Here is a 14,349-nt window from a genome sequence, read left to right as displayed (position 1 = left end):
CAAATAAATTTTTATAAGATTTTATATATTTATTTGAAAGAGAGAGAGCATAAGCAGGGGGAGCAGCAGAGGGAAAAGGAGACTCGTGACTGAACAAGGACCCTAATGCAGCGCTCCAATTCAAGAACCCCAGAGGATGACCTGAGCCAAAGGCAGCCACTTAACTGACTCAACCACCCAGGAGCCCCTAAACTATGTTTTCTTTTTTTTTTTTTTTTTTAAGAGTTTCTTTATTTACTTGACAGAGATCACAAGTAGCAGAGAGGCAGGCAGGGGTGGGGCACGGCAGTGGGTGGGAGAAGCAGGCTCCCTGCTGAGCAGAGAGCCCGATGGGGGTCTTGATCCCAGGACCCTGAGATCATGACCTGAGCCAAAGGTAGAGGCTTTAACCCACTGAGCCACCCAGATACCCCTGAACTATGTTTTTAAAGATTAACATTCAAGCACACCAGATGTTTCAAGCACATCAAAAATTAAGATTCTAGGGACACCTGAGTGGCTCATTCTGTTAAGCATCTGCCTTCAGCTCAGGTCATGATCCCAGGGTCCTGGGATCCAGTCCCACACCTGGCTCCCTGCTCAGCAGGAAACCTGCTTCTCCCACTGCTTGCTGCTCCCCCTACTTGTGCTCACTTGCACTCTCTTTCTCTGACAAATAAAATCTTAAAAAAAAAAAAAATCAAATTCTAGGCTGCTGGGTTGGAAATCACTTGGCATGAAAAGGGAAAAAAATTTCTTTCAGATTGTGCAGTCCGGCGTTCTGTGTTTTCTCCTGGGTTGCATTCAGGCTGGGGAGAGGAATAGGGAGTGAGAAAAAGGAAGAGGAATGTTGGCGGATGGAAAACATTCCTCAACTAGAAGATGCTATTATTGCACCTTCAGATAGTTCTGTTCCTGGAGCAGGTACAGACCAAATGCCATTCTGGAAAAGCCTGAGCCCAAATTCATGTCTTCTAGTCACAACAATAACAAAACCCAACTGTGCAACTGGTGGGGGGCGCGGGGGAGGATGTGTTTGTGTAACGTGTCGGTCCAGAGCCGCACAGTAGTCTCGCCGCTCCGCGCCTCTCGTGCCCCCTACTGGGGACAGCAAGCATGTTCAGAATTAAAGGGCCGCACAAGTTCCCATTTCCCTCCAACTCTGTACTTGGGGAACCTATGTGGCAGAGAGGGAGCAAAGTTCAGCTTTGACCCAGATAGCGTCTTCCTCTCTCCTGAAATCCTCTCCTGCACCCTCCTGGATCCGGTGTCCAAAACGACTGCCAGAGACTGTCTCTTGGTGCGGAGTAAAAGGACTGGCCAGACTAAAAAGGAGGGACTTTGGGGAAATGCAGGATTCCAGCCCGCGGCTGCGGCCCGGAGGAGATGATGTCACCGCTCCGGCAAAGAGAGGCCTGGGGGGTGGGGCGGCCGAGGGGGAGCCCGCGCCGCGCCCGCCGCTGCCAAGGGAGCGTTCCGGGCCCACGTCAGGGGAAGTGTCGGGATAAATAGGGTCCCGCAATGGCCGAGGCCGGCTGCGCTCGGAGCTGCCGGGTCCGGGACTGGAGCTGCCCGTGCGGGTCCGCGCCCCGCAGGCTGAGGGCTGGCGCTGCTCGAGCTCGGTGCGCCGGACGCCGGATACCCCCCGCCAGCCCCCGCGGCCCCGCACATCTACCGACGGCAGCGCGGGCAGCCTCTCCCGTGCCCCCGAAGGACTTCCTCCCCGTGGAAGGGAGGGCGACAGACTAGGGGGGCAGCAAGCCAGGGGCCCCTTGTGCCTGTCGGAGCGGCGGCGCGCCGGGGCAGTGCCATGCTGCTCTCCGTCCTGGCGGCGCTGTGCCTGGGGCTGCGCCTGGCGCTCGGCGTCCGCGGCGCGCCCTGCGAGGCGGTGCGCATCCCCATGTGCCGGCACATGCCCTGGAACATCACGCGGATGCCCAACCACCTGCACCACAGCACGCAGGAGAACGCCATCCTAGCCATCGAGCAGTACGAGGAGCTGGTGGACGTGAACTGTAGCTCGGTGCTGCGCTTCTTCCTCTGCGCCATGTACGCGCCCATCTGCACGCTGGAGTTCCTGCACGACCCCATCAAGCCGTGCAAGTCGGTGTGCCAGCGCGCGCGCGACGACTGCGAGCCCCTCATGAAGATGTACAACCACAGCTGGCCCGAGAGCCTGGCCTGCGACGAGCTACCCGTCTACGATCGCGGCGTGTGCATCTCGCCGGAAGCCATCGTCACCGACCTCCCCGAGGGTGAGGCCGAGGGGAAGGACCGAGGGGGCGAGGGGCATTCTTGCCGTCTGAGAACCTGGCGCCGGCTTCTCCCGATGCCATTGGCTGGGCAGTCAGTCCCCCGTCCCACTTCCGAGGGTTGGAGGAGGTGGGAAGGGCTGGTGATCTGACTTTGGGGTAAAGTCTGGTTTCCCTAGGGGAATTTCGGGAACTGAAGCATACCACGTCCATAGACTATGTGTGTGTGCGGGGTGAGGAGTGTTTGTAGAGAGAACCATGGAGGGCATTGTCATTGACAGTGAGAGAACAGCGGCAGCAAACACGCGTATAGGTGGGGCATAGGATGGGTCTGGGCCGGAGTTAAGCACTTGGCGTGTATCCTTGAGTCCTGCAAACGGTCCCACGGGAATTCTCCAGTTAGTGTTAGCTCTTGAAAACTCTTGCGGAAAAATTCGGTACCGGTCATCACTCCCCACCAGGAGTGCCCTTTGTAAATTTAATCGTTCTGAAAAATTGTGATGTCTGTTTCATGGTCAATGCCTGTGACCTCTTAGTTAACTGGATATCAACTTTTGCTTCTTTTTTTTTTTAATTTTATTGCTTTTCTAGGATGAAGGAGCAAGTTTAAATTCATTTCTTGAAATGAAATCTAAGAATATTTTCCATGCCTTTATCCCTGACCCAGGTTCCTGCACATTTCAAGAGATTATGGTGTTGCCTTAGTGTAGTTTCTGAGGTTCTAGCTCAGAGTATTGCCCAACACATGAAGGAGAAGTAAAGTGAAGAGAAAATTGAAACTCCTGTCTAATTCAAAGCTTCAGGAAAAAAAAATTTATTGCTTACATTATGTAAATGATAGAAGGTTATGCTTTTCGGGAGGTTTATTTAGCTGTGGACTGTTTCTGCACTGCAAAAGGAGAAGTGGTGATTTGGAAATGTTCTGGATATTTTGATTAGGGTCAACTGTCAACTTGGAAAAACCAACATTTTAAAATGGATTTGGAAGGGAAGTTAGCTGTGTGTATCAGCCAAGTCAAATGGACGCACATTCACATCAGTTTGCTCGATGGGCAAAAAATTCTCACTCAAAAGTCTTTTTTCCTAAGCCCAGGAATGTTTGTATGAAAGAGAGAGTTGAAAATCACATGCCCCTTTTACAATGTAGTATTATTCTTTTGTGATGCTATGCTAGTGTGTGTCTTCCAGATGGTTCTTTATTCCAGCTGGGTGAACAGGCTAAGTGACTGACCACACCCGTGCGGCTCTGTGTTTCAGATGCTAAGTGGATAGACATCACACCAGACATGATGGTTCAGGAAAGGCCTCTGGATGTGGACTGTAAACGCCTAAGCCCTGGTGAGTTCTTTCTCCTTGAGGTTCCCTCTTTGTCTCCTCCCCAGAGTGGTTTTTGGGACACTTTTTCCAACTTCTTGTCTCTCTTTCATCTCCTTCAGACCGGTGCAAGTGCAAGAAGGTGAAGCCCACTCTGGCGACATATCTGAGCAAAAACTACAGCTACGGTAAGTCACTGATGCAGCCGTTCACTTGGGGACTTGGCACGTTACAACGCCAGCCACAAAGATGATGACCAAGTGGTTCCCTGGGTTCTCCATGGCACAAAGACAACTGTCAAGTGCCTTGCTTTTCTGTGTAAACTAAGGAAAACCAAAGTAGCTTACCCAGGGAGAACAGTGATGTGGGTCAGAGTGCAAATTTGCTATCGAGTTCCTACTTGTCTTGGGGAGATGGGCCAATCAGCCAGGCCAGCCCACCTGACCTGTTGTCTTCCTGAGGTTTCCTGAAGGATGGGTGCGTGATCCATGGGTTGCATTATCTCAGGTCCAGGGGCCCAAGAACTAAGACCCACCCATGTTTCTTTTTACCTATAAACATCTGTAAGTATTTAACATCTTAAAGGCATTACGAGAAAATATGTACAAGTATTGACATAGTTTAAATGTCCTCTTCTCATATGGCCCGTATATACAATGGAATATTATGCTGCCATCAGAAAGGATGAATACCCAACTTTTGCATCAACATGGATGGGACTGGAGAAGATAATGCTGAATGAAATAAGTCAAGCAGAGAAAGTCAATTATCATACAGTTTCACTTACTTGTGGAGCATAAGGAATAACATGGAGGACATTAGGAGAAGGAAAGGGAAGGTGATTGGGGATATGAAGGATGAGAGACTATTGACTCTGAGAAACAAACTGAGGGTTTTGGAAGGGAGAGGGTGGAGGATGGGTGAGCCTGGTGGTGGGTATTAAGGAGGGCATGTATTACATGGAGCACTGGGTGTGGTGCATAAATCTTGGAACACTGAAAAAAATAAAATAAAATTAAGATGTTAAAAAATAGTCCTCTTACTGGAAAGAACAGTCAGCACATTGTTCGATGAATCAGCTATTTTTAATTTTTTTAAGTAAATTTAATTCTATTACCATTTGAAAGTAAACTTAATTAAAAATACCTTCTTTTTTTTTTTTTAAAGATCTTATTTATTTATTTATTTGGCAGAGAGCGAGAGAACACAAGCAGGGGGAGTGGGAGAGGGAGAGGGAGAAACAGGCCTCCCACCGAGCAGGGAGCCCGATGCGGGACTTGATCCAAGGATCCTGGGATCATGACCTGAGCCGAAGGCAGATACTTAACAACTGAGCCAACCAGTCTCCCCCCAAATAGGTTCTTTTAAAATATCTGTTTGGACTCCTTTATGTTCATTTGCATCTTTTAAATTACTTCTGCTGAAAGAACAGGAACTGTTTTGGCAAAAGTGTCATTTTATTTGTTAACTTTGTTTTCTGTAATTCAGACTGAAATTTTAAATCCTGAACTTTATGCGATATATCACATGTGTAAGTAGGGAAAGCATGGCCATTTAAAAGTCTGAAAAAATAACTCTTATTTGAATTGTAAGATTTAAGATTATACACAGCCAATGTGGGTAACTCAACTGAACAAACAAACAAAAAAACAACTATCTTTTCCAGTAGCTTCCATTATTATTGTTTAAAATTGTTCTTTGTAGGTTTTGTCTTAATCTAATCTACTTTGTCCCTCATCTGGCACTAACAAGCCCTCCTTACTAACCCTAGTTTCACTGTCTTGCTGTTCTCCCTGAACTACTTTGATGATGAAACCGTTTTCTATTTAAGTCCTTTGGCTTCTTCATAAACCAGCTTTCTAGGACGGAATCCAAGACAGATCCATGCTAGGCTGATTACAATTCCGTGGAAGGCAGTAATAGCAAGGAACCAAAAGAGACAGAATTTAAAGTTGTATCAGGGACAGTGATGTTAACAGCCATCTGTAATAAGAGTTAGACTTCTGCTCACCGCAGACCTGGCTTTGACAGTCGGCACAATTAAAGGATTGAGAGCGGTTATCTTCAGAGACTCCTTCCAGTTCAGAAATGTTATGACTTTAATAACTTCCTTTGGAAGAGAGGAAGTTCCAGCATCAGACGGATGGTTGCACCAAACAAACTTTCAAGTGGCTTCGGAGGGGCGCCTGGGTGGCTCAGTGGGCTGAGCGCCCAACTCTTGATTTCTGCTTGGTCATGATCTCATGACCTTGGGCTCAGCGGGGAGTCTGCCTGAGATTCTCTCTCCTCTCTCTCTGTCGCTCCCCCTTCATGCGCGCTCTCTCTCTCTCTCTCATAATATGTCTTTGAAAAAGCGGCTTCTGAACTCTCAAACACATGATCTTCACTTCAGATCCTCACAAGGCAAAGGATCAGCAAATACTCGTTTCTGTGAGATTTTTATTCACGTTCCTGACATGAATTTCCAGATATGACTTGAGCCAACAAACATACAAACAAAGGAGACTAACCGTAAGATTTTAAGCCTGTGAACAATGCATGAGAGTCTCTATTCACATCCTAGCTGCCGCCCGATCCGAGCAGTCACCCAGCCGGAGGCACAGCCCAGACGGAGCCCGCTGGTCCGGGACTTGAAAGACAATGCAGACAGTGTGATTGTGTGGGCTCCTTGCCTGCGTCTGGGCAGCTTGGACATGACCATAATTACAGGAGGGATTCTTTAAGAGAGGCTCAGGAGTTGGCGCGAAGACATCATCCTTCTTTGTCTCCAAAGGCACCATCAAATGCTGCTCTCACTTTTCTTAAATCGCAGTCATTCACGCCAAGATAAAAGCTGTGCAGAGGAGCGGCTGTAACGAAGTGACCACCGTGGTGGACGTGAAAGAGATCTTCAAGTCCTTGTCCCCCATCCCACGAACGCAGGTCCCACTCATCACCAATTCTTCCTGCCAGTGCCCTCACATCCTGCCCCACCAAGACGTTCTCATCATGTGTTACGAGTGGCGTTCCAGGTAGGCACAAGGGGGCGGAAGCAACTGCACACTGCTTCTAGAAGCGTGAATCTCGTTTAGCAGGGATGGCTTATTAAAAAAAAAAAAAAAAAAAAAAAAGCGGGGGGGGGCACCCGTAGATCTTTTTTTAAAAAGACAACCAAATAAATAAATAAATAAATAAATAAATCATTTTAATACACGCCACTGTTGCCATATCACATATCCTAAATATCATTGACTTCCTCGTGGCATTAAGGAAAATAGGAGTATTTGAAGGGAATCCTTAAAAATCAATTTTGGAATTCATTAAGCAACTTCAAAAATTTAGCAGAAAAATTGCTATGAGTTAAAACAGTTCTTCTCAAACCTTGAATCAATCTTAGTGTGGCAAATCATGAATATTTCTTAAGAGCTCTTTAATAACTTACAGCTCTAGTAACGTTGGCCATTTGAGATGACAGGTCCATGTTTTCCTTATATGCAATATAAATGTACAGGATTTGTTTGATATACCATTGCACACACACCCACATACACAGTCACACTCACACACACATATACACTTATCTCTAGCTGGGAGTGTGCCTCCCTACCTCTCTTTCCTTCACATCTTTTTATATATTGGTACATTCCTTGTAATGGAAAAATCGAACTCTGCAGACCAGGTTCCAGGAAGGACGCCATAACCTGCTGCAGGCTATATCTCCAACAAAGTGACTCCTTTTTTATAGAACCTGTCTTCCCTTCGATTCCCTGTCATTAATGCTGGATACAGCAATGGACTATCTCTCCAAAACCCCTTTTGAAACTGACTCACTTGACTACTTCCTCGATCTGTACCTTATCAGTACTTGGGTACACTCCTCACATCACCTATGCCACCTTGTGTTCTTGGCTTTAAAGCTGTTCTTGGCTTGATAGCTTGTCTCTCTAAAGAAGCTGAGTGAATGAGGGTTGATTGAATGTTTCTGGGCTCATCTCTTGCCCAGATGTTTGTATCTGCTGCAGGATGAGATGCCGTTCTGGGAACGTTCCGGACCGTTCGTCATTAAATCCTACTGGGACAGATGAATGGATTATAAATGAATTAAATAACCGCTTTCCTGTCATCCTTTCTATTTGCTTGTAGACTTAATGTAATTCTGATGAAAATACCAGTAAAAATATTTTTGAATGACTGGGACTTAGGTCTTCACAAATGATGCTGATGATCATTTGGAAGAACAAAATGGGCAAGGGCGTGTAAAGGAGATGATTGAAAATACCTTTTGAAAGGAGACCTGCCTTAGGAGAAACAGAAAACTGGTACAAAGCTACACTTGCTAAAGCCGCGTGGGGCAGGAGTACACATATAGGTAAATAACACAGAGGAAGCAGACTTGAAACAGATTCTAATGCACAAAATAACTTATGAAGGAGATAAGGTAAATCAATTGGACATGAATATATTATTTAGTAAATGTTGCAAGTATTTTTATTTGGAAAACTAGTACCTATTTTCACTTTAAGCTGTACTATAAAATAAATTTCAAATGGATTAAAGAGATATTTTTAAAATGTAACAATAGAGGACAAAATTAGGTGAATAGATATGTGAAATCTGAATGACAAAGTACTTTGCAAACATGAAATTAATTAGAAGAAATTACAAGGGGAAAATGTCAATACATAATTTTGATGACATAATATCATGGACATACAAATCACCCAAAAAGGACAATAAATATTAAGAAAAATACTTGCAATAATTATGACAAAGGAATAGTAACCTTCCTCTATAAAGAGTTCATATTTGACACATTAAGGCTACAATATATAAAAAATGTGTACATAAATCTATACGGACAAGTTCCAGAAGAAATACAATTAGTAAATACATTTACCTCTTTAATTCTGCAATCCAAATAAAAAATTTTTGGAATGAAAGTTCAACCATTCTGAAAACAGTTTGGCACTGTGCATGGAAAGCTTTGGAAAAAGACATAGTCTTTGACCCAATAATTCTACTTTCAGAAATCTGGCCTAAGGCAATAACAAGTCAGTGCACACACACACACACACACACACATATATACATAAGGACATTCAACACAACGCTGGCAATAGTAGCTAAGCAAATGGAGGTTCAATAGCAGAGAAAGGCCCAAGTGTATTATGCATATCGTTGTTGAAATATTTTATGGTTATTAAAGCTGTATTTTTAAATTAGTCTAATTATGTGAGAAAATGTGTAAATAGAATGGTAAAAAATATACAGTCTGATCTAAATATACAGTGTGATTCAAATATATGTATAAGTACAAGAAAGAATAAAAGGAAATGCTAGTAAAATATGAATGGTGGTTATGTGGATTGTAGAGTTAAGGGTTATAAAGAATTTTGGTTTTTTATAGTTTTTTGTATTTTTCAACTTTTTCCTTTCATAATCAGAATGGCTCAAGATCAATTTCTTTTTCTCAGGATGATGCTTCTTGAAAACTGTTTAGTTGAAAAATGGAGAGATCAACTCAGTAAAAGATCCATAGTAAGTATAAATGGCAACACTAAGGATATGGGGTTAAGGGCATGTGAAGAAATTCTCTAAGCTGGAGGATTCTTCACATTCTTCCATCTCCAGACTCTCAGGGGAGCCTGCAATAGCAGCACTATTTATCTTTTGAATAAGTAAAGAGCCCAGCTATTCTGACTTTGAAGTTGTAGCAGGAACCTCTCTTCAGCTTCAGAGGGATTTGTTTGCATTCAATACTGATTGACTGGTTATTTCCAGATTAAATTAGGTGTGTTTTTTTTTTTTTAATTTTCTTTGTGGTATTTCATTTAACTATTTTAGCAAAATCAGTAAGGTACTTGACCAGAATTAACAACCACAGGGCTTAAAACAGGCATAGACACGTAAGGGTGTGAATACACAATTTTAAAATTCATGCCGTCTCTGTACAAAGCATAATCTTTCCTTGTATTTGAGATATTTATAATGACATTTGTCAAAATCAATTATCTACAAATTGTAATCATTTTGTAGCCAAATCCATGATTTTAGTGGTAACATATTAATTAATTAATTGAAATATTGGTAATTCAATTAAAGGTGTTAAAATAATTTTTTTGCCCAGAGGTATGAGATCACACCAGAGCTAAAGAAATCAGGTCATTGGCTGGAAATGGTTAAAGAGTCCCCTGTCCTGAAAATACATTTAGATATATCTAGGAGAATTTGTGTTTTCAGGTTCACAAAAGGTGTTAGAATGGCCTGTGGCCTCTCAGTTTGCAAGGGAAAAGTCTACATTAATACCGGCTTATGGAGAAGGTGGTTTGAACACAGCCTCTCCCACTCCATGCATTTCGGAATAACATGACGGTCACATCTGAGCGAAAAACTCAGGAACTGCTCAGAAGGGCACTTAGCCTTACTGGACAGAAAATTCTAGCATGATCCAGTTTCCAAGACTACAGTAGAGTAGAAGCATCAATGTAGAAAGCACATCCACCATAAGGACCTGAGGGGAAAGCAAGCTTTCGGGAATCCTAGCTGTTTGGGCCGTTCACTTTTGCAGCAAATATTGTAATATGCTTCCGTGAGAATTTGAAGCACCCCATAACAGCAGACATGATGAGCTGATTATTCCAGAACGGACTAGAATTGTGCCCTGGGAGGGTGGAGACCATGTCTCTCCTTTCCCTGCATTTCTAGTGCCTCGGATGATACCCAGCCTGCGGTCTTGCTCCAACTCTTGCTGAATGAAATATACTCTAACAAAGCAGGGGCGTTAGGTTATTATAAAAGGCATTGTCTATTCAAGTGGACTCACTTTTTCAGGTTTTCTTCCATGCTGCTGTTTAAATGAATAGTATTTCTTTATATTAAAAGCAGAAAGTCCTTTTCTGTCAAGGAAACAACTCTCCAGAAAGTCTCATCTCTCATCGGGTCCGGGTGGCTAACGCTTGAGTGGATGACTAGAGGTGGGACGGGCTTCTGTCCTCCTTTGGGTGGGGGAGAATAAGGTGAGCCCACCCAGAAATGCGCTGGGAGACCCCCTGGCTTTCTGGGTGGGGCTGGATAGACTTCTGCTCTCAGCCATGTCCCAGCCTCTTCAGAAGGCCTTGCTGGGCAGGAATGTCGCATTGCAGGGTGATGGGGCAAAAGTAGCACAGCCTGGGGACGTGGGCCCTGCGGTCAGACTGGTGAATTTGAATCCGAGCTCTGGTATTTGTCGCTCTGTGACGGCTGCAAAGGAGCTCTGCGCGCCTGTTTCCTGGTCATGACCATGGTGTCCACCTAGCAGGGCTGTCGGGAGTTTCCGTAAAATGAATGGGTATCAGGACTTTATCCCATCCTGAGTGCTTTTCAAATCCTCTGGTGTACGCGAAGTGCTCGGCAAAGCAGGGTGGCGATCTCGATCTCTGTTGTCATGACGCAACTATTACAGGGAAAACAGTGGCATCAGTTCTGACGTCCATTCAGCAGCATTACACGGTGAGGTGTACATGATGGTCACATTTGCACCTTGTTTCCCAGCAGTGGGAAGAGAGGCTGCAGGAACAGCGCAGGACTGTTCAGGACAAGAAGCGAACAGCCGGGCGGACCAGTCGTAGCAACACCCCAAAACCAAAGGGAAAGCCGCCCGCTCCCAAGCCAGCTACCCCCAAGAAGACCATTAAAGCTAGGAGTGCCCAAAAGAGAACAAACCCAAAAAGAGTGTGAGCCTGCTGCTTTCTGGAACTGCCTCCCAGGATGAGGCCAGGTGCCGCCCAGCCTGGGGGAGGGCCCGCTCCCCTTGCCTTAACAACTACAGCGCTCCCCATAGACACATCTTGCGGCATTTTTCTTAATGATCTGCTTCCATTTTTCTTCTCAAGCCACCACAAACCGTAGTGGTAGGTATGTCCTTTGGTGTGGAAGGTATATGAAAGCTGAACGCGGGTGGACAAAGCTGCTCGCGGCATGCAGAGTGGCCTTCGCGGTGCCTACCCTGGGAGATCTCTGTGTGTGGGAAAGACGCTTTGGTTCTTACATTTGACCTAATATGTGCATTGGAAAATAAATGCCATATTACAAACAAAACACCCATTTTTTTTTTTTTTTTACGATATGTTTTATTTCGGTTTGACTTGTGTTGTTAGAAGGTTCGTGATATTTTAAGATGGGATTGGAAATACAATGATTCTAAGGAGGAAAGTGGAAAAACTGAATGAATGTCCCAAAGAGCCTTATGTGTTTGTTGTTTGAGGAAGAATTTCATTTCATTGTGATAAAAGAGAATTTTTGAATAACTTAGAAAAAGCAGAATGTGGAAAATTTTATTTTATTTTATTTTATTTTACAAAGAACCCCTTTAGCTCATTTTTAGCCAGAAACTTTGGAAACTAAAAAAATAATAATGATAACTAAGGCAATAAAAGGGAAAGGCAGGCACAGTGCATCTGGATTCTTGTTTCCCGGCTGCCATGCCATGGGTGGAAAGGTGCTGAATTCATTGTCATGATGCTTCTCATTAGCAATGCTTATGTAGCACCAGAAACAAGAGTTCATTTCTCCTATTATGATTCATGTACCAGTAACTCAACCCCCAGAGAATTTCACATCCGTGGACGTGGTGCTCATGTCATCTCCCAGGACACCCCAGGTACCTTGATGCCAAGCCTGAGAAAATTTTCTGTCTGCAGATAGCCGGTGCCTGCAAAGGTGCCATGGGCCCAATGCGGGGGCAGGGGTGGGGCGGGGGGTTGGGGACCAGGACTCCAAAGTCCCTGGTTCTCAGCCGACGCTGGTACCCCAGCCACACACCAGCTCTGTGCTCGGAAAGGCAACTATAGTCACTTTTCCATTCGAGGAGGTGGAGGAACAATCTGAAAGCTGAAGTATAATATCTCCTTTAGCTTTCCCAATGTCCCTGCATCCCACAGAAGGCGGGAAGTGACATGTCGTGCTCACACAAGATCATTAGACACACAATCTCCTCTCATCTCCGTAGCCATCGGGACACCGAAGAGAGTGGGTTGCGTAAACCCAGGAGGAAGTGGAGAAATGGGGTTAATAAGAATGCAGGCATGGGCTGCCCTCTCCGTTGTCACCACTGCAGGGTGGTGGAGTTAAAGGAGTCCAGGAGAGGGACCCACACAAAGGTACCAACAGTGTACTAGTGTATGTTGCTGCTCCATTAAAGGTCAAACTTCACTGGCCCTTAAGGAAAGCTGGAGAAGGTTCCGCATAGCACCACACCAAAGAAACCCACAGGAGGTCATTATGAGGCATTGGCAGCCTAGCCTACCTCCTCAGCATTGTAGGGATTCTCCGGGGAGGGGAATCGGAAATGGAGCTTTCCCCGGAAGTGGAGACAAAACACATATGTAAGCAAAAGTCAACACTTTAAGTACAATACTGAAGAGATTAAGAGTTTGAAGAGGACTACATATTTAAACACTGTTTACTTTAAATATTTAACTGAAATCATGTACTGAATATTAGATGAAATGTAGTACTTCAAGAGGAACATTAACACCTTACACAATTCTTAACTAAGCATGTTTATACGTTAGATAATATGTAACCATGCACATATATCCACTTGCTTAATCGACAAAAGATGAACCAGGCCACTCGCTTTATTTATTTTGAGAAAGTCAAAAATGAACAGCAGCCCACACTGAGAGTAACATGTCAAGGATGATGGTGGCCTTTGTGTGAGAACCAAAAATATCCTTCTCTCCCTTGAATATTTTCTCTATCGAAATACATGTGAGAGGAGTTAAATAAAAATATATGGAAAGGAAAGCTGAGACATTGAAATGAGACTTGTTTGAGAGTTGGGTTATTTAGTGAGAATAAAATAACTTATTTCACAATATTTGGATCAGCAAATCTCATAATTAAGGACAAATGCAGGCATTTTTTTTTCAATAATTGTATTGGTCTTTCAATAAGATGGTAAACATGTATTTTCTATAAAGTATTTAATAAATGCATAAAGTACAAATAGTGGAATTAAAATCCTAGGTAATCCTGTGCATAGCTATGCAGAGGTAATCACTGTATTTTGGTTTACAATTTTCCACATGTTTCCTATGCATTTATATAATGATTTGGGGGGGGGGAAACCCAAGAGCTTATTATGCTTACTGTTGATTAACCTTCCTTCTCCACTCAGCCTCTTATTCAGACTAGTTCTTGTGTCAATAAAGCTGATGCCACCCATTTATAATGGCTCTGTTGTTTTCTATGGTGTGCATTACTCGACAAACCCCGATGTTATTAGGGATTCAGGATGTTTCTTAACTAAACGTACTGAATAACTGAATCGATGACTTGATAACTCATATCTGTGCACAGCCTTAATTAGTTCTTCGGGGTAAGTCAGTTTAAATAGCATTGCTGGGCCAAGGGATATGCCCACCAAGGAAAGTTCTTGATTATAGTGTCAATTATCCATCAGGGTGTGGGGCCATAAATGGGCGAAAATGCTGGCTTTCCAAATCCTAAGACCGTTTCGCCCTGTCAGTATTTCTGTATAAATTTTAGCTGGGAACTGGATGTCGCCTTGGGCAAAGCTCTGCTCTTCCTCTGTGAACCATCCCTGACAACACTCTCAACACTGCAAATGCTCAGAAGCTGGGGGCTAAGTGATGAAGCCCCTCAAAGAGGGTAGAGAGGACAAACAGATGATAGATAAGATAGAGACTTCCGGGGAAAGCCTGTGCAACCTCCAAACGCTCAGAAGCTGGGGGCTAAGTGATGAAGCCCCTCAAAGAGGGTAGAGAGGACAAACAGATGATAGATAAGATAGAGACTTCCGGGGAAAGCCTGTGCAACCTCC

General features: G+C 44.2%; 1 protein-coding gene across 1 annotated transcript; it reads left to right on the top strand.

Annotated features, from left to right (window-relative positions):
* Positions 1-1,580: 1,580 nt before the first annotated feature.
* Positions 1,581-12,238, top strand: SFRP4 (secreted frizzled related protein 4). Its single transcript, XM_059395776.1, has 6 exons — positions 1,581-2,234; positions 3,489-3,569; positions 3,668-3,733; positions 6,358-6,556; positions 8,999-9,062; positions 11,055-12,238. The coding sequence occupies exons 1-6, from the start codon at positions 1,790-1,792 to the stop codon at positions 11,238-11,240; spliced, it is 1,041 nt and encodes a 346-aa protein (XP_059251759.1). The 5' UTR covers positions 1,581-1,789; the 3' UTR covers positions 11,241-12,238.
* The last annotated feature ends 2,111 nt before the right edge of the window (positions 12,239-14,349 follow it).

This window comes from Mustela nigripes, chromosome 4, assembly GCF_022355385.1.
Source record: "Mustela nigripes isolate SB6536 chromosome 4, MUSNIG.SB6536, whole genome shotgun sequence".
In the NCBI taxonomy this organism is placed as follows: domain Eukaryota; kingdom Metazoa; phylum Chordata; class Mammalia; order Carnivora; family Mustelidae; genus Mustela; species Mustela nigripes.
The sequence above is the reverse complement of the archived record's forward strand: the minus strand, read 5'-3'. Positions and strand labels throughout refer to the sequence as shown.

Excerpts from the sequence above, each read along its gene's own strand:
- SFRP4 (XM_059395776.1), top strand. The coding sequence starts at position 1,790 with ATGCTGCTCTCCGTCCTGGCGGCGCTGTGCCTGGGGCTGCGCCTGGCG. Across the intron at positions 2,235-3,488 it reads CGTCACCGACCTCCCCGAGG|ATGCTAAGTGGATAGACATC; the intron begins GTGAGGCCGAGG and ends TCTGTGTTTCAG. Across the intron at positions 3,734-6,357 it reads GAGCAAAAACTACAGCTACG|TCATTCACGCCAAGATAAAA; the intron begins GTAAGTCACTGA and ends CTTAAATCGCAG.